Below are 27,169 nucleotides of genomic sequence, written 5' to 3' on the forward strand. Positions count from 1 at the left end.
ATTCTCCTCCTGTTCTGTGACATGGGATAGTTTTATTTTTAACACGAGTCTCTGGCCTTTTTCACTTGTCATTTGTTGGAGAGGAATAGTTTTCTGTCCAAGAGGGAGTAGTTTGCTTGTGGGAATGTTCTGTGTCTATTCCAAAAATTTGCTTCTCATCCTTTCAGTGCTGCTTTACGTGAGGAAAGAGGCTGACGAAGTGTTTGATGCTTTGATGTTAAAATCACCCACTGTAAAGGGACTAATGGAAGCGGTAAGTATCTGTCATCTCAATTTCATTTATCGTGGGCAGTTGAAGAAAGCAACAACAGCATGCAGTCTGCTTTAACTTCCTCGTAGAAAGGAAAACAATTTTGCATTTTAAAGGTAAAGGTAAAGGTACCCCTGCCCGTACGGGCCAGTCTTGACAGACTCTGGGGTTGTGCGCCCATCTCACTTAAGAGGCCAGGGGCCAGCGCTGTCCGGAGACACTTCCGGGTCACGTGGCCAGCGTGACATCGCTGCTCTGGCGAGCCAGAGCCGCACACGGAAACGCCGTTTACCTTCCCGCTGGTAAGCGGTCCCTATTTATCTACTTGCACCCGGAGGTGCTTTAGAACTGCTAGGTTGGCAGGCGCTGGGACCGAGCAGCGGGAGCGCACCCCGCCGCAGGGATTCGAACCGCCGACCTTTCGATCGGCAAGCCCTAGGCGCTGAGGCTTTAACCCACAGCGCCACCTGCGTCCCAATTTTGCATTTTATATTTGTGCAAAACTGTGCTGAGGTTGTTGACAAGCAAACCGACATCATTATAAGAAAAGGGTATTTGTGTGTGAAGAGGGAGAGCTTGGACTCCTTGGGATGGTGAACTTGTGGCCTGATGGATATTTCTGGATTATTATTATTATTATTATTATTATTATTATTATTATTAAAATTTGTATGCCGCCCTATACTCAAAGGTCTCAGGGCGGTTCGCAACATAAAAGCACAATATGAAGGCACAAAATACATAATAAAAATAAGAACAACACATTTTTAAAAGGCAACACATTTAAAAGGACTACAACGCCTATCATCCCTGAACACTGGCCACACTGGGGCTGATGGGAGTTGGAGTCCAGCAGCACCTGGAGGGTCTGAGTTTCCCCATCCTTGATGTACAGGGTCACATCGCAGCTCTCTGCAAAATCCTCATCGCAAAGGTTTAGGCTTCCCAGAGTGGAGGAGAGAAGGAAGGCATTTTGGGAGGTGCTGTCTGTTCTGAATGCCAGTTGCCAGGGCTCACAAGTGGGGAGAGCGCTGTTGCCCTCAGGTCCTGCTTTCAGGCTCCTCATAGGTATCTGTTTGGCCACGGTAAGAACAGGATGCTGCACAGTCTTTCTGATCTGGCAGGCTCTTCCTATGTTCTCCTGCAAACATTTCTTTTCTTTTAAGGGCCCAGCACTGAAAGGAAAAAAGTCAAAGGTGGGTGGCTACCACTTTCTTTCCTCCAAATGACCCTAGCCTCCAATGTAATAATAATAATAATAATAATAATAATAATAATAATAATAATAATAATAATATTTTTATTTATACCCCACCCTCCCCAGCAAAGACCGGGCTCAGGGCGGCTAATACCAGGTATAAAAACAATTGATTAAAATACAACTTAAAAACTAGATTAAAATACAACATTAAAATGCAGCCATATTTCAGTAGAAACTCAAATCAAAAACTTTTTGGGGATGAAAGCGTCAAATCTTCACCAAGGCCAACTATCCAGACTGGTCCTAAGTGGGCCAGAAAAAAGCCAGGAAAGTCCCCAAATAGGAGTTCCATCACAAAAGGAAAGAGGGGGAGGGGATCAAGCTGATCCAAGCCAAAGGCCAGGCAGAACAACTCTGTCTTACAGGCCCTGCGGAAAGAAATCAGATCCTGCAGGGCCCTGGTCTCATGAGACGGAGCGTTCTACTAGGCCGGAGCCAGTGTTGAAAAGGCCCTGGCTCTGGTTGAAGCCAGTCTAACTTCCTTAGGGCCCGGGACCTCTAGGGTGTTGCTATTTATGGACCTTGAGGCTCTCCGTGGGGCATACCAGGAGAGGTGGTCCCGTAGGTACAAGGGTCCTAGGCCATGAAGGGAGAGTTGCCACATCAGGAGTGGGGGTCCAGGGGGGCATTTCCAGCCTGGAAACCATTCATTTACACTTGGGACTGCATTGTGCAGTGCAGGTCATGGGAATGTTTGTCCTGCCAGTTGAGCAGGGCCCAGGCTGCGTTGCGTTGCGTTGCAGTTGCTTTTGTTTTCAGCAAAGGTAAATGATCTCGTTTTGGAAAAAAAGAGGTCTGTAGAAGAAAATTTGAAAAGAATACTGCATCCAGAATTCATCGCGAATTTGGACTCTGTGTCCTGTGGTATACGTTAGCACCCTAGGGCATGCAAGTCCTTCTTTTGAAAAAGCTTGTAGTGTAGGGTAGCGGCCAAGAGATTGCACCCATGCCACCTTAGCTCACAGATGCACCTAGAATATTGTACTGGAGCTAAAGCAGAGATTGAGCTGTAAAGTACAAGGTCCTGGTTTAAATCTCACCTGTGCTGTGAACTCACGAGGTGGCCCTGGCAAGCCTCTTATCTTACCGTGCTGTTTCGTTATTGCAAAACACCAGAGCACCTCCCTGCTGTCACCTCCCTGCCCGCGCAGGCCCACTGAGGCACCAGGGCTTGTCATCCAATGAGACAGAGCCAACAGAGAGATCAAATCACAAGGCGGAGAACGTAGAACTACCAAGGGAAGCTCCAGGGACTCTCAAACAAAAGCACTCCGAAGTTTCCAAAGGCCAAAAGTACCACATGGATGTTGTCCCCATGATGCATTGCGCCTTTGCAAGATTCCGTGGATGTGGTTGCTTGCAATGCATTTGTAGAAAATGGGTGCAGTTTGTGAGCACGCTAGTGTGTGTGTGTTCCTAGCACCTTAAATTCTGGCACTGAGGTTTCTTTTCATCTCCATAGTTATTCACAAGGCAGCATATGCTAGAGAAGATAGCAGACTAGTTCTAAGAGCAGGCAGCCCAATCTTCAGTTTCTTTGTACTGGCAAATCTCCCCTGGCGTCAGAGATAATGTGGTTCCCATTCTTCAGCTGAACTGTTTATTCTATCATGCATATTTGTTGGTTCCCTTCTCCCTGTAAAAATATGTGCCCAATCAATACCCATGGTTTCCTGTTCACATCTAAAATCTTAAAAGACGTTCACGCTGGAATAAGGAGGAAATCCATGGAAAAACAGGCCCCATCACCATGCCTGCTGCTGGTTCACTCAGACTGTCCTGTTCCTTGCCAGGTCAGCTATGGGAAGGGAGCACCAAGATTTTAAAGTTATGCTCTCCTGTTTCCTCCTCCACCTCAAATATCTTTCCTTATGATAGTTTCAAATTTCAAAGCGTATGGTTTTGTGGGAAGTGTTGCCCTTTATGAATGTTGCGAGCTGTCGTGGGGACTCTAGTCAAAAAGTGGGTTGCATCTCCAGATTTGTAGATATTGTAGAGGAGAGTGCTATAAGAAGACCCTGCACCCTTGGCCAACAATATGCTGACTGTGGGGTGGAGAGAGATCTCCACAGGCAATAGTGTAGACAGCCCTGCCCCTTCAAGGACCCCTGGTATAGGGTCAGGACAAACCAGATTAGAAGATTTCTGCACACCTTGTTTGCACATCACTATTTTACATGTGCAAGCAGCCTTCTCCAGAAGGGCAGTGAGTGCATGGATTCTTCCTGTTAGATCAGGGTACCTGTATATGTGTTTGCCTGCCACAAAGGGACATGGTGGAGTTTAGAAAACAGAAATCTCTCACAGGAGAGGTTTTGAACATGAACCCTTATGGAAAGAGCCAAGGTTTCTCACTTACACTCCAGTGCTCTGCTACTGCAAACATTTGCACTGGAGCCACCCTGACTTCCCTCACCCTTCATTGCGTATTGACCCAGGCATGATTTTGCCCTTGGCAAGATATGAAAAATACCTTGAAAATGTAAAGCGTTCAAAACATGTTTCAGTTCACATAGAAGCACACACACTTGTGTTTGGCAGTGCCGTGTGCCTCATTTTAGCAACGTTGTTTTCAAAAGCTTTCATCCCAGCAAGAGCATAACATATTAAAAGGAAGTTCCATTGTTTACAAGTTGCACATTTTCCCCTTGTTTATTTTCTCATATTTGGAATTTGCTTCATTCTTCTCCCATTTGCTATTATTTCCCAGAGGAGCAGACAGTTTATCTTTGCAATTAGGCTTCTTCTGGTGACAAGAAAGTACTATGGCGCCTTAGAGAGCAGCTGTTTAACATGAGCTCTCAGTGACAATATCCTGCTTCGTCAAACATCTTAGAAGGACCAAGAGCATGGCTGCTGTACATAACACATTGTTTTTGAGGAATAAAGCATTTTTGACAAGTAAGGATCAGCAGAGGCAACTTTCGTTGGGACAGAACTTCCTCTAACCCTGATCCATGACCTGAAAAAGTGTGATCAGATTTGTTTATGTATTCCGATTCTCAGCTGCCCCACTCCAGATTTCTTTCTTTGAAAGATTTCTCTTAAAAGCCCTGACTGTGAAGTAAGAGAGACCGGTCCAAGCAAACTGAAATGTTCTAGAGGTGTATAAAAAGATGTTGGTACATACTCAAGCGAGTATCAGAAGGATCAAGAGATTTCTACACCACTTAGACTGTAGTCCTACACATACTTATCTGACATACTTCTGAGCACACATATATAAGATTGCATCGCTAGAAGGTAACTGTCAATAATAAATAAATAAATAAACAAACAAATAAATAAAATAATTTATTACGTATACCCCGCTCCAACAGGATATTAAAAACACAATAAAACATCAAACATTAAAAACTTCCCTAAACAGGGAAGAGCCACCCAGTGACTTAAACTGGGTATTTTAAGTATTGCTTTTAACATACAGTGGTGCCCTGCAAGACGAATGCCTCGCAAGACGGAAAACTTGCTAGACAAAAGAGTTTTCCGTTTTGGAGGTGCTTCGCAAAACGAATTTCCTATGGGCTTGCTTCGCAAGACGAAAATGTCTTTCAAGTTCCTGCGGTTTTTTCCCCTTCCCCCCCCCTTTTTCTAAGCCGCTTATCCGCTAAGCCTCTAAAAGCCGCTAAACCACTAATAGCGCTAATCCGCTAAGCCGTCAATGGGCTTGCTTCGCAAGACGAAAAAACCGCTAGACGAAGAGACTCGCGGAACGGATTGTTTTGTCTTGCGAGGCACCACTGTACTGCCTTGTTGAAATTGGTAACTGGAAATTGCCATCAGGTGGCCAGGTGGTGACTCTGAGTCCTTATTTTCAACTAATTTCCCAGCAGTGCTTCTTCTTCGAAAATATCAATAAAACCTATTGGATGTTCTCCATTCAGAGCTGATTGAAATACCAGTTATTCAGCCAGTCCTTTTCATACCCAAAGCCTCCTGCTTTGTTTTGTAAAGACTTCTGCGGTTTGGATCCCCCCCCCCCCCATCAAGACCTTGTAAATTAAGATGACTTACTAGTCAGCTGGTTGCCAAGTGCCTTGTGAGTGTCTTTGGATGGGCCTAGATCTCTTTCTTTCCCCTGAGGCTGAGTCACAAGGAAAGGTGTGATGTGAACACTAATGAGATGTTTGCATCTGCAAAGAGAGAAGCGCTTTTGGGAATGACTTTTGTACAAAATTTAGTGGGGGTTGTGCAAGACTGTTTTTGGATGTGCTATGAGTAGCAATGGAAAGATCTGTCAATTTTGGTTGTCTTGGCTTCTCAATTTTCCAATCTTAAATTCAATTCTCTGCATTTAGGCAAAGAACTACATGTGGTTGTTGTTGTTTTAATCGTCATGAACATTCTTCAGCATTGTACTGTGAATTTTTCCTGACACACTTCTGTCAGCAGTTTTCGACTAATCTGCACTTCTCCTAATATAATGCATTTTTACACTGTAGGTGCAAAACTTTTTCAAAATGGCAAGAAGCTCTACATTTCTTCAGGTCATTAAGCCTGATTTTTAGAAGTGCTGAGAAGTTGGGTGCACACAAACTCTTCCACACTCCTTAATTGAAGCTGGTGGTACCAGTTTCTGCTTTTAATAATTGCTCTTTCTTCTTTTTAAATTTTAAATTCAGATTTCTGAGAAATACGGTCTTCCAGCTGAAAAGATTACAAAGCTGTACAAGAAGAGCAAAAAGGGGTAAGTAAGGGAAACAAAATCTCACCTCGGCTCCGAGTCACTTTTTTATTTATTTATTTTTTACAGTGTCTTGAGACCTCAGCTGCCCTAGATTCTAGGTGTCCTTGGTGAGCAACTCCCAGACCCCTCAAGTCATGTGATGTGCCCTGGGCTCAGGTGGGACTAGCCTGCATTGTGGCTCCTTCTCCCCCTCCCCTGTGGGGGGAGGGCAGGGGGGAAGCATTGACCCCGGGACATTTCATACTGACTTAGGACTTCTCACACTACCCAAACAGTTTGGGTAGAGACAACAATTCTGCAGCAGCTCTCTCAACACTACTGCAACATGAGAAGAGGTCGTCTGACAAGTACAATATAATTCAGTTGTGTTTCAAATTAAATAGAGGATAATTAGTATTTTAATTACCTCCAAGATTGAACGGCGGCAACAGGGGGAAAAATGAAGCCTCTGTAATCTGGAGTTTCAGTATTCCTCAAACAAGGGAGATGAGTAGGAAGAAAAGATAATAGGACTACAACACTATCACATCAATGAATTTGTCTATGCTGTGGCATTAATTGGCTGCCCAGCACCTAATACCCCTCCACCTTTGCTATCTTGTTTCCCTGGCTGGATACCCAGGAAAGGTTTAATTAGCCGGTCAAAGTGCTGGTTTTGACCTATAAAGCCTTAAACAGCTCTGGACCACAATACCTCAAGGACCGCCTCTCCCCATATGAACCAACCCAGAGCCTGCGGTCATCATTGAGGCCCTTCTTCGTATGCCTCCTCTGTAACCTGCTTTTCAGCCAAAAAGTCTCCCTGAGCAGCAAGCAAATATCTGTAGTAGTAGTAATAATAATAATAAGAAGAAGAAGAAGAAGTTGATCCATATAGCCCAAGCAACTTTCCAGTTCAACATTTGGTTGAACTGTGATGTTTCAGTGGGGTTACATTGGTTTGGATTTATCTGTAGATTTTGCAATGAGGCTGGATAGATCAGCTGGTAGAGCATGAGACCCTTAATCCCAAGGTTGTGGGTTCAAGCCCCATGTTGGGTGAAAGATTCCTACATTGCAAGGGTTGGGGCTAGATGACTTTCATGGCCCCTTCCAACTGTGATTTTATGTCTAACTTTAGAATCCTATGCATATTTACTCAAAAAGAAGTACTACTTTGTTCACTGACACTTAAAAGTTCGCTGGAACCTCCTGGAGACAATGAGCTGTGCTATGGCTTGTGTCAAAGCATTCACACAAATGGCAAATACACAGACAGACAGACACATCCCTTACCCCATGGCAGATTCGCCATCTGAATCTATCCTGATATGTGAAACTAGGGGGATTTTACTGACACTCCTTTCCGATTCCAGGATTTTGGTAAATATGGATGATAACATCATTGAACATTATTCCAATGAAGACACGTTCATCCTCAACATGGAGAGCCTGGGGGAAGGCTACAAGGTCACGTTGACGGAAATCTAGCCCAGATCAGAACGCAGCCTAGTGAAGTCATAGCATTTCACCCTCATCTTAAGGAAGGGGACCATTCTTCTAAAGCCCTGATGACTCATGGATGCCAAGAAGAGAGGCTGTTACAAAACTCCACTGGAAGCGAGGAAACAAGCCCAGTTGTCATTGACCAGTCCGTTCAAGATGAACTAACATACCTCTACAAAGTTCCTTATTTATTGCTCCTCACGCTGCAATCTGTACATAGCAGACTGCAGACATCGCCTCTCGCCCACCGCAGGGGAGAAACGGTGACTTTTTAAAAAAGAGTTAATGTGGAAGAAAATGAAATTGTGGAATTGCATTAGTTCACCTGGGACTTAATAGTTAAAACTGAAAGTTTCAAGAATAAATTGCTTGAAGATTTGATCTTCTAATCCATGGCAAGGAAACTGGTCGATCATGTTCACTGGTACAAAACTACCAGCAAACAAATGTGTAGGTGTAGGTTAGCCATATCCTTCCCAGCACAGGGCAATTGAGGACTGTAAGTAAGGGACTTGGATGGCGTGTCATTTGTAAGTAAAGCACCATCCGTTTTAACCTTTGTATATAATGTTTATAATATGTAATAATATATTTTTCCTACCTGTGTGGATGTGTTTACTGCCACTCTTGTTTCTAATCCTGGGATTAGAAGCTGTCAGGCAACTCTCGCTGAGGAGAGAGATTCTGCCATTAGCTATTCAGTGACGTTTCCATACCTTTTCTTGAGTGGCTTCTCCAGCATCCGTATTAGAACGTTAAAATTCTCCTTCCAGTGGTACATCCGACATTTGCACCACCAGCTTGTGGGTCTCGTTCACCCCCTCGTGCCCATTTCTGTGCAAGGATACCACATTGTCTTCTAGTTTCCAAATTATTTGTCTTCCGGTTTCTGAAATATTTATGCTTTCTTTGCACCCTTGGATTTCAGCCTTTGGTCTTCTGCATCCTTGTTGGATGAGACCCTCCATTTTCTGCATGCAGCGAGAACTGAGGCAGTGCCAATACCACCAACACTCTCCTCCCTCCATGCCTGCTTCCGATTCTGACTTTGGGCTTTCAGAAGATATATCTCCATTCAGCTCACCTCTTCCTTGGGAGCCTCTGGCAAGCTGGAGCCAAGCCTAAACTGAGCCAGAAGGTCTTTCTTATTATTATTATTATTATTTATAGCAAGTCATAAAAACATGAAACCGTAGAGCTGGAGGTCATCGAGTCCAGCCTGTTGCTCATTGCAGGATCTGCATGCAGCTTGCAAGGTGCAACTACAACACCTGCAACAGATGGACATTTTTGCTTCTATCCTCCAGCAAAGGAGAACCCACCACTTCCTGAGGCAGCCTGTTCTGCAGCTTGTCCTTTTAGGAAGCTTCTTCGAATGTTCAGTTGAAATCCAGTTCCCTGCAATTCCCACCCGTTGCTCCTAATCCTGCTGTCCGGAGCAGCAATGGAGTTCAACTCTGCTCCCTCTTCTTCATCACAGCCCTTCAGGTATTTGAAGACAGCCATCGTGTCCCCCCTTAATAGGTGGGTGGATTTGGTTCAGCAAACACCGTTCGAGACCAGCTGAGCAGGTGCTTGCTGGTATACCTTTTCTTTTTTTAATGAAATCAATGAATAGCCAAGATCCCCGTTCGCACAATGTACAAATTTCAGGAACAGATCTGGGGATGCAATCTGCATGCATGTGCACAGCGTGAATGGTGCCAAGAAAGGGAATCTGGACACGTCTGGTCATGATGGGGATGGGTGACATGTGCCTGAAGAGGCATTGTTCTATCCCTCCCATCCTCAGAAGAGCTGATGTTGGGAACTGCATCCCTACAGTCCATCCCTACAGTCCCAGGAAGCCAGAGAGGCAGGGCAGTTTTGTTGCAGTTGAAAAAGGATGCAGCCTATGCTCCCATGCCCTGGGGACTCACCTCAGCTTCCCTGCCCCTTGTTCAGCTCCTTTAATCTTTGCTGTCTCCTTTCCCTGCCCTTCTGACACTCCCCCAACCCACCTCATCCCTGGTTGCCATTCCCTTGCCCATTCAACTTCCCAGGAGTTGTGGCAGGAATGGAACAAATTTCTTGGATGAATGGATCCTCTGCTCATTTTGTTGAACGTCCTCGTGCCCCCTGATGGGTCTCGCTGTAAATGTAAAAATGTACATAAGCCTCCCTTGACTTTGGTCTGAATGTACATATCAAGTCCTGACTCTATAGACTTTGTTTTTGTATGATCATATTACTCAGCCTGTCTTAATCGGTATGTAGTAGACATTTTTTTCATTGCACTTCCATCCATGGGGCTGCTGGGAATGGCCAGAGATTGGTAGCAAAACGTGGTTTGCTTGGATAAGGTCAAAGAGTTGATTGCCACTATTTCCAGCAGTGCTTCTGGCTGAAACCCTGGAGACTTGCTGCCAGCCAGTGTTGGTCAGCCTTCTTCAACCCAGGACTACAACTCTCATCATCCCTAAGCCAGCTAGGAATGATAGCACTTGCAATCCAACAACACCTGTAGATACTGAGCAGCCGGACTCTGTTTAAGGCTTTTTTAAGGCAACCCTGAGATTATGAAATAGGAATCTGAGATGAAACCCTGTAATTCGTTTAATAACTTTGGAAAGCAAATGTAGTTCAAGCACTCCTTTGATTGGGGCAGTCAGAGCTTCAAAGAGTGAGGTTCCTTGCTCAAGCAAAATGGTGCTATGGAGATGAATGTTTCTTAAAAGGTTTCTGGTATGTAAATTAACTTGGCCTAAATTTCAGGAGTGTTTGCTTCTGCCGATACTCTTTTAGCAGCTTAGTCCTTTTCTATTTCTTCAAAGTTTCAAATGTTACAGGAAAAATGCCAAACGCTGCATTATGAGATGCATGCATTTTTTAAAAAAACTGTTTCGTTCAATGGTTTTAAGGTCAATTTATTTTGGTCTCTATCTTGCATTTCTGAGTTCCACCAATATTGATTCTCAAAGGGGGAGAGGAGCCAGAATAGTTGTCCTAAATCTGCACTGTATGCAAAATGCATGAGAGAATAAACACCCTCTTCATTTGTGTATACTTGCATAAGCATGTATGTCCCTTGTAGTCATGTAAAGCTATGCTGACTGATATATCTGAAGTGAATAACATGCTGATTTAGCATTGCTTCAGAATCAATTGAGCTTACAGAGCCATTTTTACAGCAAACTGATAATTCACTGCCAAACTGCCTGGCAGGGTGAAAATCAAGAATTGCATTCTTCTTCTTCTTCTTTATGCCCATCATGGAGTGATAGGTAAAATTGCACCTGTTGAACATCTCTTGGTGGCTGGCAAAGGCGCAGCTCCCAATGTTCTATGTAACCATGGCGTTGCCATGCAACCCAGAAAGAAATGATAACTTACCCCTTCTGTTCTGTGGTTTAGCACTTAAGCATAATGATCATTCCAAAGCAATCTAAAAGTGGGCATTCAGACTTTGTTTTGGGGAGCCAATAGGATCCCTTAGAAGCTTGGGTATCTTCAAGCAGTCCCCAAGGGCCAATTTGGTAGCTGTCCTTCCATTACTGACCTCAAACAATGGGTAGCCTTAGACAGACAAAGATCAGGTATGCGCAAGGTTTCGCTCTCAGATCACTGGCCTCAGAACCATTTACGGGTGTTGAGGGGTAAATCTTCATGAGTACCTTGGCATGCCAGACATTTTAGAAAGGTGAAAAATTTGAAGAAGGCCACATAACAAAAATCACCCTTACTGCTGTCTTCTGAAATAAAGCTCTACCCTGTGAAGACTGTGCCTATTTTTTGAGACTGGCTGGTGCCCCCTTTATCTATCCAGAGATAAATATTGTTGTATTTAATGAGTTTAGCCCTCTGTGCCTTTCTAGTCAATAAGGGCTAGAAACTTAGGTGTTTGTTTGTTTTCAGAGAGGAAAGAAAACACCTAGTCCTATATAAGCTGCATTTGTATAAGAACTGCAGAGTGATAACACTCTGACTATCACAGGCTGCAATTATATGTAGATGTTCTGCTTGTCCATCCACTGATACGTTACTAATATTGACATGGCTATAACAATTACTAGGGTAATAAGGCCTGCTTCAGTCTTCTTCCTATACACACATTTTAAATAAATCACATAGAGTCTACCTAGCCTACCAATTTTTAAAAAAATCATATTTTACTTTTGATGGGCATAAAAGAAGAGGGAGCTTTTACCATCTTTCATTGTTGCTAACAAATGTCTGTTCCTAAACATAAATGACTTAGATATGTACACAGAAACATGTGATTTATGAATTAAGCCATTTCCCCCAGCACTTGGTCCTGTTGTTCTGATCTCTGTAGACCAGTTGGAAAGTTGCAAAATTAACATAGCTGCTTGAGTTTTTATTATTATTAGAGAGGAAACTGAAAAGCTGTTGTTATGGATTCAATCAGCAGCATCATGCAGGACTGGAAATGAATAGACTTGTTTAAAGTTTTTAAAAGTGTGCAGCCATGTAAAATGTTTGTTTTTCTTGTAACCCTTCCCCTTCCCTGCCTCCCCTCAATGTTTCTCCCAGATTAGGGTGACATGATGCAAACAGGAGGATTTGTTTGTGCCAAAAAAATAAATAAATCTGTGCATAGTTCCCATTAGCTGGAAAGCTAGAAAACTCCATGTATAAACACTGTGTGCTATTTTATTCTAAGAAAACTAGTCTGTGTAACTTAATAGTTTTTTTTGTAAATGGGAGAGGGAAATCTATAAACATACAGGTTTATTTTATTTTTTGTACATTTTTAAGAGGGAAAGAAATAAATATTCGTAAGATATAACCACCTTTTCTTTTCTTTCTTTCCTTACTGGTGTTTGATAATTTGGCCCCACACTGAAGCATTTTGAATATTGACTCAGATTTGCTTGAACGGGCTTGCACTTTTGTGATGGGGAACTTACTGAATTTGCCACCTTGTCCTTTATTAAGTAAATGAAAGCTAATCCTCCAGTGCACGGTTTGGGGGGGGGGTGTTGGGCCAGCCTTGGACATATTTGGTCCTGAAACACAAAAGTTAAGATCACCCATGTGTGTGTGTGTGTGTGTGCGCGCGCACACAGAATACACACCCCCACACCCCTGAGTATAGGTGCTGGAGTGGAAGATTGGAGGCAAGAGAAAATGTCCATTCATGACTTTGTATCAAGCAAGTGCTTCACATTACAGTGGTACCTCGGGTTACATACGCTTCAGGTTACATACGCTTCAGGTTACAGACTCCGCTAACCCAGAAATAGTACCTTAGGTTAAGAACTTTGCTTCAGGATGAGAACAGGAATTGTGCTCCGGCAGTGGCGCAGTGGCAGCAGGAGGCCCCATTAGCTAAAGTGGTGCTTCAGGCTAAGAACAGTTTCAGGTTAAGAACGGACCTCTGGAACGAATTAAATACTTAACCCGAGGTACCACTGTAGTTAATGCTTGTACCACTACCTGGAAAGAGAGGTGGCTGTACCTTCTCCTTGTCTTCCCACTCTTCTTGTACTTGAAGAAGAGGCAGCAAAAGCAAGGAGGCGGCATGTAAGTGAGTTCTCATATTCCAACTCCCATTTCTCCTTTTTCTCTTACGGAGCAATTACATATTGGCACAGTACTGAAATTTCTACAGATGACCCGGATTTGAACCTGCTCATGTGGGTGATATTGAGCCAACCCTCTTCTCTCTCTTCCTAACCTACGTCACAGGGTTGTTGAAAGGATTTTATTCTGTTTTTAAGAGGTAGAGGTAAGAACCATGTCAGCTGCCCTGAGTTCTTTGGAGGAAGAGTGGGATAAAAATGTTAATGAATTACTAAATCAATAAATGTTGGTGCTGGCCTTTAAAACCCTAAATGGTCTCAGTCCAGGACACTGCCCGGACACTGAGGTCCAGCGCCAAGGGCCTTCTGGCGGTTCCCTCATTGTGAGAAGTGAGGTTACAGGGAACCAGGCAGAAGGCCTTCTCAGTAGTGGCGCCTGCCCTGTGGAATACCCCCCCCCATCAGATGTCAAGAAGATAAATAACTTCGACTTTTAGATGACATCTGAAGGCAGTCCTGTATAGGAAAGCTTTTAATGTTGGATGTTTTATTAAGCTTTTATATTTGTTGGAAGCCGCCCAGAGTGATTGGGGCAATCCAGTCAGATGGATGGGGTACAAATATTTATCATTATTATTATTATTATTATTATTGAAGAGGGGGCTTCACTGGCATTGGCAGGGTCAGAATCATGGGAGTTACCTAGCTGTTTCCTCACAATGGCTACTATATTCTTTGCCTGTTTCCTCCCTCCCCCAGAGAAATGCAGTGGAACTTTCCAGAAAGCCTGGCTGCAGCAGAATATTTATTAGAGGCAATAACATTTAGGGGCTTTATGGAGGACTTTATATTTGCAAACCTCAGGTCTCAGCCATACACTGGTTTTCATAAAGATTTGTTTGAGGTTATGTATTCATATAAGAAAACAGAATAATTATAGTCAGGTGCAATCAGTAATTCCAGTATGAAAAAGCACCATGTCACAAAACAAGTTTACAATACAAAATTATTCAAAATCTAACATTTAAAAACAATATTTGTTCAATAATACAGTAAAAAAAGTCTCAACTTCCTTCAAAACAATACTGTTCATCTGTTTGGCACTGTAAAAGACATTGTCACAAATGCATCTCCCTCTTCTTTTTTTAAACCAACACACTTTGCTGCTTTCAAAATATTTATGGGCTATACTTGGCTACAATTTTCACATTTTAAAACAACAACAACAACAACAGACATTATGCCTGACCGTAGCATGCAGTCCACAAGGGATTCCATCCAAGTGCGGAAACAGGTGAATTAAACAATAGGCCCACTCCAAAAAGTTTGGATCCAAACTCCCCATAGGTTGAGCATGTGGGCACTTGGAGGCCCTCACCTCACAGTCCCCCCACCAGCTGATGCCTTTGCCACTCCATAATATGCATTTCCTTTGCAGCAAGTTCCACTGAATAAGTGTGCGTAGGATTGTAGCCTTAAAGGTGCTTCATTTTGATTTGGATCATGCGCATTGTAAATACTGCCTCTTGTCTGATAAGGATGACGGATTAAAAATACTTAATTTAGGAACCTGGAATGATTGAAAAATAACTGTGTATGGCAACTTTACATGTCAAAAGTTAACATGGTGATAACCGAGCAAACATCTCAGAAATGTTACACTGGGCAAAACACCCTGGGCAACCCTTTTTAATGGGTTGGATTCATACTTAAGTCACACTTAGAGTAGGCTTATGGTTTTCAGGGGGTCTATGATTAAGGCTGCAAGCCTAGTCTCACTTACCTGGGAGCAAGTCCCATTGAATTCAATAGAGCTTGGTTGGGACAGCATAGTAAGTCTGCATTCAATTCCTAAAGTATGTACTTTTTTTAACCACAGAAGTTAAGCAAGGGGGAACGAAAGCTCCAGCTCTAATCTACAGCCTTCCTAAGAATGAGGAGACCGGATAGAGCTGAGCAAGCGATTGAGTGGCTGGTGATGGAATATTTGTGTGTGAGATCATGAAAGGGATGGGGGCTTTGGGGACCCTGCTTATGGTTTCCCGATGGGCATCTGATTCGCCACTGTCTGATCAGGATACTGGACTACAAGGGCCTGATCCAACAGACTCTTACGTTCTTATTGGGGAGGCTGTTGAATGAAGCTAGGCTTGGCACCATTACATGAGATCCCCAGCAGTTCAGCAGACTTCACAAGCCTCTTCCTTTAGCCCTTCTTCCCGCCCTTGTTTTATGAACCTGCCTGCCAGTTCAGATAGTCCACAGTGCCCTAGAGCAGGCCTTCCCCAGATATTGTGGAACTACAGTGCCAATCATTCATGACTATTGGCCATGCTGGCTGGGGCTGATGGGAGTTGAGGTCCAACAACACCCGAGGACCCAAGGTCAGAAAAGGCTGTCCCAAAGCATTGTGGGAAATTGACAAGGGTGGCTGGTTCCCAGTCTCAGCTACCGGCACAAGGAAAACCTAGAGCCAACGTCCCATGGACAGGGACCTCCTCTAACTTTGAGCAAAGCAGTGGTGTCGCCCTACCATGCAAGATAGGAATCCATGAAAACCACCATGTTTGGGGAACAAAATGTTCTCCTGGCAACAACCCCTGAGCAGCAAAGAGCAGGTGTGGTTTAAAAAACACACACACAAACGCAATCAAACAGATTATTAAAAAAATTAGATTGTAACAAATCCCCATTTTAAAACAAACAAGCAAACAAACAAGGAACGCAAGTTTCCTATACAACTGAAAACAATTGCATAACTGTGCAACAACTAGCAATGAGGAGGGGAAATAATCGGTACAATAGCTTTCGCCAACTTGGGACTCTCCAGATGCTTTGGACTACCAAACCCATCAGCGCATGCGCTGGCAAGGGGTACTGGGTTTTGTAGTCCAAAACATTTGGAGGGCCTCAGGGTGGTGAAGGCTGCAATATCATGAACATGCAAGTCTCAGTACTGTTTCTACAAGCCAAACACGAACACAAGAATTCAGTTTTAAGTTTCTTCCCCCCGCTTACATTTTACAACAAAGTTGCCGCTACCGACACACAGTAGGATCACACAGAAGTACTGTCTTAAAAATGCAACCAATACTGGTAAGACTGGCACAGAATCTGCATATTATATGTATAGGGAGGGAGGGGTTGGGGAGTCTCAACTGATAGGAAACTACAATGGGTACAGATCAAAGTCATTCTCTGAACAATAAATACAAGTGCATTTGTCAGTATATAAGAAAAAAAAATTCGTTCCTTCCACACACAGAACTCTAGAAAAGGACGCATAAAACAGTGGCCATGCTTGGGAACACAGAATTTACTACCATTCACCAAATCTTCTCTATTCTTTGACTGACTATACCGTGCTTGTTCTACAGGTTGGCTTTAACCCATCATGCTGAACATTTAAAAACGAGATATACTTCAACCTGACGCAAGAAGGGAGATACACCAACAGAAGCAATGTCCACAGGTGGTTTTCCAGGCCTTGCTAGATCTGGAACCATGCTAAGCAGATAGGGTATATTGATGAGCAAATGGATGCATGGCTAATTTGCAACATGCAAATTGAGGCATGGCAGATGCACATTCAAATTTCAGGCATGAGATGCAGTCCCCCATTTGCATTGCTCTTGTGCCCTGATCCAGATCGGGTGATCCAAGTCACGACTAATTTGCTCCCTTCAGTGAAACTTAATCCCGATCAGGTATCTCTGGGTTGAGGCCAGCATGGGTCTAAGTGCATGTTTCTGTCGTCACTGAAATGGAAATCTGGTAACCCGTGAAGCAGCCTGACTTATATCCTGAGTTTGTTCCCGAGCCTACCTGGTGCAGCTCTGTGATTTTGTGGTTCATGCCCATAAACATGAGAATGGAGGAAACGTATGACCCCACAAAAAAACGACATCCCTACTACCTAGCAATTCCAAAAGGCTTTAATAAAATGCTACAGAGACAACTGGAAGTCTATTCACCATCAGTATTATAGATTTAATACTTGTTTAAAGAATGCTAAATGTCTTCGTAGCGTGCCTGTGTGTGGACATGCCTGTGTACGCATGCATGTGTCAAAACTGCTAAAGACTTGACCTGAAAGTGCTTGTTCTCACTGGACTGGCAAGGAAGGAAGGAAGGAAGGAAGGAAGGAAGGAAGGAAGGAAGGAAGGAAGGAAGGAAGGAAGGAAGGAAGGGGAAATACCATTACATCTCCTCAGCCTTTGTCACCACCACAGCCAATTTATCTAAGCAAAGACAGCTATGATCAAGAGCCAACTGTCTCTCTGATGGCACATCAGCTAGGATGATTTATTAGTCAATTAACCATGGGTCTGCACAAGGCCTAGGTGTCTATAACACAGCTGCCTGCGCTCCAAAATGTTCATCTGATGGCTTGCCTTTAGGCTGCATAAGAAACAAGGAGGCACAACAGGAAAGTCAGTAGGCGCCCGCAATTTATTCCCACTGGATTCTCAGCAGCTATCTCTTTTATTGGAACAAGGTCAGAGTGAGTATGCAAGCTTTCAAGTTAGACAGGGCTCATTGTTGGTCTTGGAAACAACCCAGTAGCTGCTAAAATGCTTTCTCCAGCTCTTCTACCAGTGTGACAAGAGATGGAACCAAATGCAGTCTGATGCTTCCCCCTCTGGAAGTGCTGATAGGTGCTACTGCTACCTTGGGTGATGGGTTGAACCAAGGCAGGTGAGTGCTGCACCATTACACACAGACTTCCTCATCTAGCAAGGTGTATATGTGCCTTTCTGTACTGGGGTCATGAACTCTTAAAAAAGCAGGAATTGGGATCTTCATATAGTTTGTGGATTTTCACATGAGAACTAGGGGAGACGCAAAAGAGATTGGTTTGGATCCCACGATGTTAGCAGAAACCACTTTTTATGCAAGCAGTATGCATCCATTTTCCCTTCCTGCTATAGTCCCGCCCCCCATGCCACATCCCATGGCATTCCAGAGGGTCACCCACCTCAAAAGTAGCTGTGGGGGGCATGCAACAGGAAGGAGAAGTGTCATTCATTGCTACAAGGAAGGCATGATTTGCAGGGTGCTTCCATATGGGGACTTAATTTGCAAACTGATCATTGGGCTATTGCATATTGTTGCCATTGACCACAGTCCCCGCCCCCCGTAGAAAGGAGTCCTGATCCCACTATAAACCTCCATCTAGAAACAGCAATGACTTTAAATCAACTATTTTTGGGGGGCCACATCTGGCCATGTGACAAGCAGGGCTCCATCCGTTGAGGAACATTTTGGAACTCGAACACTCTAAGCCCAGAAATAAATGTTTCGGTTTTCGAACGTACCTCAGAAGTCAAACATAAAACGCAGCTTCCATATTGAGTTTTCCATATTGAGGCTTCCGTATTGAGTTTTTGGTTTTCAAACGTTTTGGAACTCGAACGGTCTTCCAGAATGGATTACATTCGAAAACCGAAGTACCACTGTAATTGTGTATAGGCTTGGGCTGCAAAATGTGTGTAAAAAACAACTCCACCTATTTCTGTTATGTGCAGCTGTTTCTGGCCTTCTGCCTTTGGCCTGTTTTCACATATGAATATCAAAATTGACTCTATTCTGGTTTTAACATAGCAGAGAAGGAACCACATGCCGTGTCCCTAAAGTGGGCAACAAGGCTCTGAGCCAAAATGGGTGAGCTGCTTAATGAAAAGCAACATTTTAAGAAGACATCTGCTTGCCTTTTAGAAGCAACGCCTTGTGGCCACGGCCTTTTGTGATTTCAACTAAAGGTCTATTAGCTTTACTTTGTATCTTCCAAGTCTGCACTGATGGCCTAGGGTTGAAACTAATAATTGTATGATTCTTGATGATGGACAGACAAATCTGTTAATTTTAGAGAAACTAAGAGTGTTTCTCATTTTCCCAGTCTCAAGTGCAGCTCTTCACATTTCCACATTTCACAATTCCCACCCCCCAAATGAGTCCTCATGAAATATTTTCCAGCATTTTAATGTGAATTTCTCCTAATACACACATTTCTGTATGCAGTTTAGTCAAATATACACATTCCTCTATGTCATTTTCACTAATATATGCATTTTAATGCACACTTTCCCCTAATATATACATCTTTTGTATTTGGCTGGGGAACTGCATTGCAAAATTCAAAGGAGTGCAAATCTTGAAGGACGGCTGTGTATCAGTTTGTGCGTTTCAGGAAGTGCAAATTACACAGACCTGTGTTTAAATGAGAACCGAACTGAATCTCCCCTCAGGTCAAGTCTTAAGCCTCCGTACAAACAGAGCCCTTTCTCCATGCTCCAGCGATGATGGGGCTTTAAAACACTTCGTGACAGGGTTATGCTTCATGTTTTGGAAATTCCATCAGTGAAGATGTGGCTAGATCCTACCCTAAAGCATTTATGGGAATTACAATAGGATGGAAGTAATTTAGACTTTGAGAGCTAATTTTGCCACCTTTGGAAAAGAGTGTGTGCTCCAAACGCAACAGGCAATTGGATCAATTCGACGGTTACCAACCTGGTGCCAGTGTGCCCACAATTACCTCCTATGCCAGCTGTGAAGGATCTCAGTAATTATCCCCTCAAAAATCCACAATGCGTGGCAGACTATTTGCTCTTCCTGCTCAATTCCTCTTTGCCCTGGTTTGGTTTCTCCCACACTGAATATGCTTCCTTCAACATGACATTTCATTCCCACCCTTCCTTCAGAACAGAGCAAAACACTTCCTCTCTGTGAGCAAGCATGGAGGTAGGTAGCTGGTGTAAATGCTTTTTCTCATTGAGGAGAAACATGCCCACACCATTTTGTGTTCCTCTCCCCTCCCCGCTCTTTTAGATGTGGCAGCCATTTTGTGTTATGCCGCACACCACGGCAGCCATTTTGTGATGGCACTTGGAGCACATTTCCAAACAGGTTACTTACTTGGCTTCCCAATGCAGAAGTCGCTGTCGGCAACCAAGAGGGAGAGGGGCAAGGGGCAGCCTCGGGAGTGACAGATTGGCTCTGCCACATTGCCCACATGGACCTCCCTGCCACATCACCCCTTAGTTAGCAGCGGCAACCTTTGCATTGGGAAGCAACACTCCCCTGTTCCTGCTGATGAATGATAGCAGGAGGATGTGTGGCATTTTGAAAAAAACAACCATAGGCTCTCCATCAGAAACCTCCTTCACAAATTTTGTAGCTCTGCTGTAGCAGCCGCCTCATCCAGTTGAATTACTACGTGTGTCAAAATCCTGTTTTCCAACAGGCAGCAGAAGAACTTGCCATGTGACAAACACCGTTTACAACGTGGCTTCATAGCTAGATTGGATGCAACTTCAAGATGGGCTTTTAGTCTAATTTGGAACTATGAAATTAATAAAAGAGACTCTCGGTTTTGTAACCCCGGTACAAACATGTGTATGGTGGCATCAATCAACTGCCACTCTGGTGGAATTGACAAAACGCATGGGAAGACACTGGCGGAAGTTTCAGAGGTGATCATTCTCTATATACTAACCAATATGCCCAAACTCAGGCCTCTGCAGTCAGGAACATCTCTCAAGATTTTATCAAACAGGATGGGCCAAACTCTTACTATTTCATAATAGTCGCACAAGTTTTCAAGACATAAAAATAATGAAGGGTGTGTTTCTGGCCCTACGTTATATGAAATGAAGAATGGCTATCTATGCTCAAGTCAAACCCTGTGGTACCATCCAAGTAACGGTTGCCTAATAGGTCACCATTGCTGCATGCAAGCTATGCGAGGCAGTGGGAATTTAAACAGAATTTCCCAGCGACTACAGGAACAGATACAAAAAAAACCAACGTAACTGCAATGATATCTATACATATATATGCTAATGCCTTGCTTATTGCTCCATGCAAACTACAGTGGTACCTTGGGTTACAGATGCTTCAGGTTACAGATGCTTCCGGTTACAGACTCCGCTAACCCAGAAATAATACCTCGGGTTAAGAACTTTGCTTCAGGACGAGAACAGACAACGGCGCAGCAGCAGCAGGAGGCCCCATTAGCTAAAGTGGCACCTCAGGTTAAGAACAGTTTCAGGTTAAGAACGGATTTCCAGAATGAATTAAGTTCTTAACCTGAGGTACCACTGTATTCATTTAGAATTATACCAGTGTCAATTTGTGTGTGGCCACTAAAAATGACTTTACAAGTCAGTTAGCTACTGGAAACAATGACATGTGTTTCATGATACGTCTGAGGGCTCATTCAGACTTCTGTTCATGCCACAATTTCTTGGCACAGGACAGTGGATGGGGTCTGAACAGTTTTGCTTTTTTGTCTCACTGCTTTCCCCTGGTAAGCCCGCCATTTACTGCTGAATTGGAAGAATTGTCAATCTGTTGAAAACCCAATTAACCTTTGTTTCAATTCAGGGGGAAACAGCGGGTTTTCCCAGGGAAAATGGCGGGACCAAAGAAAAACCACTTGGATCCATGCCTTCCCTGCAGTAGCAGAGGGGGGCATGTGGAGAAGAACCCTAACATGGCCAAGAAAGAGGGTGAGGCGGGGGGGGGGGGAGATCCCTAACTTGGCCAAGGGAGTGAAAGCAAAAGAGCACAACAAAACAGAAATAGAGGAAATACAGGGCAAATTGTGTCTTGTATTGAATCAACATAGGACATAGCATTTTACACTGAAATACAGGATGATCCTGTATCACACAGGACAGGTGGCAACCCTATTCTGGAGTCACATGGCCACAAGCTGCTGGCAAAAGAATAATTTGGAACTAGCAAGGCAGAGGGTTGTATCATGCGGATGTATCTGTGATGGGTATTTGGGGAACGTCCCCTAGCAATACCGTTGAGTAATTTTGACACGGCCCCTAAGGTTAGGGGCATAGCAGTTGCCTTAGTTTAGTATGACTTGACTATCACCTTGTTAGTTATTTCTAGACAGGAATCATCGGGAGAAGCTTTGTTTTGGCTCTGATAAACAGCCAGTAGGCAGCTTGGATGGTAGAGAAGAACACATTGCACTGGGACATCTCTTCGGGGACTTGGTTGCTTTGGGAGTGAATATATGTTCTGCTACCCACATGGTACAAAGGATCACTGCCAGTCTCACTAAACATCTAGTCAACAATAGTTGCTGCTTATACTCCAGGATAGACCATGTAATGTCAGCAGCAGCAGAACTAACCTTGCTTTGCATTAAGGCTCAGCTGCACTCTGTCTCCACAAGGTCACTTTTGACAAATCCCAGGAAGCTCCTTCTCCTCCTCCTCTCAGGGCATATGGCTAGTTCTATAGATATATAGCCTCAATAAGTGACAAACTATCTCAAAAGTCTGCCAGATTTGCATATGGGGAGGGGGGAAATGAAAGACAGGTGCCCTGTTTTAGATCACACTGGACTATTCCTCAGGAAGACCAATATCGGACCAGTTCACTGGCCTTTGTTATCACACCAATGAAATGGACCCATGGATTAGGTTTGCAAGTCAGAAGCAAAAAAAGAATCCCTCACTTAAGAAGGTAGGCAATGCCCGCTTTGCTTTTGTTAATAACATAGCTGCTGTTCTCTTACAAGGTACCCTGTGGCCGCAAGAAATGTTCCTAAAACTCACTGCTTTAGTTTCTGCAATCTAATCTTGCTGGGAATCTCTCCTCCACTGTGATGTGAAATGGTGCCCCTGTGACCCAAGTGGTGCAGAGTTTGGGGTTCTGGTTTTCCTAGCTAAGCAACTGTGAGAGTCTGAAGGGAGAGGAGCCATTGCCAGCTTTCACCCCCATTGTGCATACAGTTCTCAAATGAGACCCCCGTCAGCCTGCAAGACAGCACTCTGCTAGCTCCCCCATCACACCTGCAGATGCAACCGACCCTGGCATTCTTCCCTCTAGGTGCCAGAGCAAAAGATGGAGCACTTGCAGATGCCAGCACTCCCATGCAGCACCCGTAGACCCCTGTGGATGCTCCCATAATCAAGCAGCTCTATTCCCTTACCCTGCATCAGAACAGCTGGCCAGATGGCTCCGGGCTTGAGGCTTGATGGATCCATTTCATTTTTACTGGAACTTGGGAGGTCCATCCGCTGGCACAAAATGGAGAGTTGGCTAGGCTTCTGTATGCTTTGTGTTAAGGGCCAGGGACTGATCTCACAGCTCTTTCACACACAGAGGGATTCACAGCTGCCTTCTCTTCAAGCTCCATTCATCAAAACAGCCTAATTTCAGGTGGGGCTGCAGGAGAGGGTCATGCTAGCCTTTGCTATTGTTAAACAAACCGTTGGGAGAGAAGAAACACCTGCCAATCTCCTGCAAATCACCCCAAGATCAACCGACAGTTTCTGATCTACCTTCTGCCAACCTTCATTCTGGTGCAATGTAGATGCTGATGAATGGCAAGTCCCCTCATCCCTGACCATTGGCTATGCTGGCTGGGATGAACAGGAGTTGGAATCTAACCAAAAAATGGGGGGGGGCACAGGTTCCTCCAACCCTTTTCCCGAGCAACTGGGGGGTTTTCATATTCTTGTTTGTGAGCTTAAATTGTGCTTATTCTTTTGATTCTGCTTTTCCCCATCTAACTATCTGAGGTCTAAAGAAGAAGAAGAGGAAAAACAAAATAATCAATTGCCTTCAGGCAAAAGAAAGTAAAAAAAGAGATAAAAATCCAAAATCTTTCTCCTATAGTTTTTTTATATTTTAAAAAAATATTTTAATATATATTTAAGTATATATAAATATATCACAAATGGTACCATTTCCATGTTTCAGTACAGACCATGGTGGTGTACTGATGCATGAGTCCTACAATTTAATATCTGAACAATACGGGATGCTAGCGTTTCCCATGGTCCCAGGTGTGCCCTGCCTAAAAAAACCAACCAACCAACCCAGGATATAGATAAGTTTTGAGGCTGATTCACACAGCCACTTCTGAGGTGTGATTCAGATGGTGTTGTGAAAGTGCAACCACATGGCGAGATCACGTGAAAACCAGAAACCAAAACAAACCTAGCCATTTCACAAGACCACTTTACAATGTGGACACCCAGGGAGAAAGAGACACCTGGCTGGTGAGTTTTCTCCCCTCTGCAATGGTGAAACCAAACCGCACCCAAATCAACATGCTTCCCTCCGTGTCAGCTGCTCAAATTGTGCTGTGATTTTGAGAGCTTGAGCTGAAGTGACTCCTCCACTGCTTTTCTTCCACATGCAATTTTGTGGGGGGGTTTTTCTGCTGCTTCTTCAGGACAGAACCACGTTACAAATCAAACACCAGGTTCCCAGTACTGAGTTTATCTCTGATGCAGGGGCAGAGCATTTGCAGGAGGGAAGTGGTGTGCGTGGGGGGGGGGGGATTTAACTCTGCTGATTCTCCTCTGCAAATGCTGCCCTATCGATCCCACTGTTCTTCCGCCAATCTGGTTCCAAGCCCAGAAGAAGGCAGGGGAAAATGGAACAGCGGAACAGCCTGCCTCAGTAGGCAACAAGCTCTTCTTTGCTAGAGGTATTGATGCAGAAGCTGGGTGAACATCTGGCAGAGATGATGAGCTGCATTCTGCTTTGCAAAAGCAGGGAGTTGGACAATATGACCTCCAAGGTGCCTTCTGACGCTATGATTTCTACGACCTTGGAGGGGCGTTTGTAGGGGAGAATTGGCAAGTGCAAGGAGTGCTAAGCTATTCTCCCCCTGAAAACTGCATCCTGCCTTCCCAAAAGTTGGCAGGCACGTGTTTAGGAAACACGTTTGCTGGCATACCATAGATCCACCCGACTCTCGTCAACTTTCTTCTGTCTAAGAGAAAAAGAACACCTTCTCAAATATTTCTCTGTCTTCTAACCACCAAATCCTGCCATTTCCTTGTTGCTCTCTTCCCTGCAAGTGGCCTTTGAGTTGTAGGTGCTTCTTCTTTATCATCAGCCCACCAAAACATTCACTTTGCTCCAAGGGATGGATTTCCTCAACTCAAGTTTTCCAAATACACAAGTTGCCTTCCCTGATCCCAAATGGTAACCAACGACCAGCATCACAACTGCCGCGTGGCATTTTCTTCTGCCCTCTCTCCAAATGCATGTCCTCCTTTTAAGAAGAAATGCAGTCGCATCACCCAGAGAAGGCAGCTGAACAACCTTTCTTCTCTCTCCCCCACCCACTGCACCTTCATCTTACAGAAGCATTCAGAGCTTCCCAGCGCTGTGAAGGCATCACCGATAGGCAAGGTGCGCTGTCCTTTGTGTGTGTCATGTTAGCACTGGTGCCTATCGCTTTCCCCCCTGCCTTCTCCTCTAACTCGCACCTTGGCCGCCAAAAGGAATTGTCCATGGGTTAAATCTACACCCAATGTATCAAATGGCACCCCTGATTGTGTTTATTGAGGCTGAATGATTAGAACAGCAAATTTCACACCTGCCAGGCACACATTACTTAGGATTTGTGCACAGAACTCATTTGGCTGCTGTACTAGGAACTAAGGGCTGTGTTTAACTCTAGAAACCTTCATGCTTACCTCTAAGCAGTGACCACAGGTAATTTTATTAGAGATAAGCAGGGACCTTACAGAGGTTTGTTGCAGCAGCCCATCTCTTGCATAACATGGAGACAGATGGTGGCATTCAACTATGCTTTACTCGGAGTAGACCCATTGAAAGGAATGGACATTAGTCATGTTAGGTGACCAAGATGAGCAAGGGTCTGGAAACCAAGCCTTGTGAAGAATGCTTAAGCCTGGAGAAAAGGAGGCGATACGATAGCCATCTTCAAATATCTGAAGGGGATCACATGGAAGTTGGAAGCTTGTTTTCTCCTGCTCCAGGGGGCATGACCCAAACCAATCAATTCAAATGACAAGAAAGGAGATTCTGACTAAACTTTAGGAAGACCTTTCAGACGGCAAAAGCTATTTGATGTTGGTGTGGACCCCTTCGGAAGGTGGTGGACTCTCCCTTCACTGAAGGTTTTTAAGCAGAAGTTTGAGGGACATCAGTGAGGGATGCTTTAGTTGTGATTCCTGCGTTGCGGGGGGTTGGACTAGATGACCCTTGGGGTCTCTTCCAACTCTACAATTCTATGAATCTCAGTGGGTCCATTCTGATTAAAACGTAGCTGAATGCCGCCAGGAATGTTAAATTACTTGGTCTGACTGTGATCCAAACCCTGCTGCTAGCATCACTGGTGCACACATGGAGCTCTGAAAGAGGCTTCTTCATTTGCTGCAATGCCAGAGAATGTTCTTCAGCATTCCCCAGCACTGAAGGGAACACGGGAGATATTTCTTGCACACTACTCCATGCATGCCTCAGAACCCTACATACTTCTGGCAAAGGGCTCTCGTCCCTTCCGCATTTCTTTTTTTTAGCTTGGAATTGACAGACAAATCAAAACTTAAGGCTTCAGTCCTAAGCATGCTTGGAAGGAAGTCCTGTTCAAACCCAGTGGGATTTGCTCCCAGGCAAACTGATTGAGGACCAGGCTGTGCAGATTGTGACAACCATTTGAAAACTGACATAGTTGTGCAGGCAGCTCTCTCTGTGTCCCAGGATGCATTTGGGAGAGTGTTTTCCTAGCACAACTTCTACCTGATCTGCCACAACGAAAGCGAAAGGTGCCACAAAAGAAGGCATAGTTGGCCAGACAGAGGCAATGCCACCATGAATGTTGTTTTGGCAAAAAGAGAGAGAGAGAGAGAGAGAGAGAGAGAGAGAGAGAGAGAGAAAAGAAATAAAAAAAACCCCCAGAGACATGAAATAATCCAAGCAACTGTTTTAGAACTGCCCAGCGCTGCTGGGGTCACACTGAAGGAGACGGACGATGGATGGGTCACTCTTGGCTCCTCGAATAAACTCTTCCAGAGAAAGTTTTCCTAGAAAATAAACAGAGATGCTGTTTTGGAATTCTATAGTGGACAAAGCATCTTAAGAGCCACTTCACACACAACATTCATTCCTGCATGTTTCGGAAAAGACTGAAGACGCTGCCATAGGTAAATGCACCTGGGATG

At 44.2% G+C, this 27,169-nt stretch overlaps 2 protein-coding genes across 7 annotated transcripts in view; one reads left to right on the forward strand and one right to left on the reverse strand.

Annotated features, from left to right (window-relative positions):
• Positions 1 to 12,472, forward strand: part of GRHL2 (grainyhead like transcription factor 2) — an 82,802-nt gene extending 70,330 nt beyond the window's left edge. For both annotated transcript variants that reach the window (XM_079984828.1, XM_079984827.1), the window contains exons 14-17: positions 168 to 253; positions 6,134 to 6,198; positions 7,554 to 9,485; positions 9,535 to 12,472. In XM_079984828.1, coding sequence (XP_079840954.1) covers positions 168 to 253; positions 6,134 to 6,198; positions 7,554 to 7,668 — 266 coding nt within the window. In that variant the 3' untranslated portion in view covers positions 7,669 to 9,485; positions 9,535 to 12,472. The remainder of the gene's footprint in view (positions 1 to 167; positions 254 to 6,133; positions 6,199 to 7,553; positions 9,486 to 9,534) is intronic.
• Positions 12,473 to 18,236: 5,764 nt separating this feature from the next.
• NCALD (neurocalcin delta) overlaps positions 18,237 to 27,169 on the reverse strand; it is a 62,320-nt gene continuing 53,387 nt past the window's right edge. For all 5 annotated transcript variants that reach the window (XM_079984847.1, XM_079984846.1, XM_079984850.1 and 2 more), the window contains exon 4: positions 18,237 to 27,031. In XM_079984847.1, coding sequence (XP_079840973.1) covers positions 26,934 to 27,031 — 98 coding nt within the window. In that variant the 3' untranslated portion in view covers positions 18,237 to 26,933. The remainder of the gene's footprint in view (positions 27,032 to 27,169) is intronic.

Source organism: Podarcis cretensis (assembly GCF_951804945.1).
Source record: "Podarcis cretensis genome assembly, chromosome: 7".
NCBI classification, from domain to species: domain Eukaryota; kingdom Metazoa; phylum Chordata; class Lepidosauria; order Squamata; family Lacertidae; genus Podarcis; species Podarcis cretensis.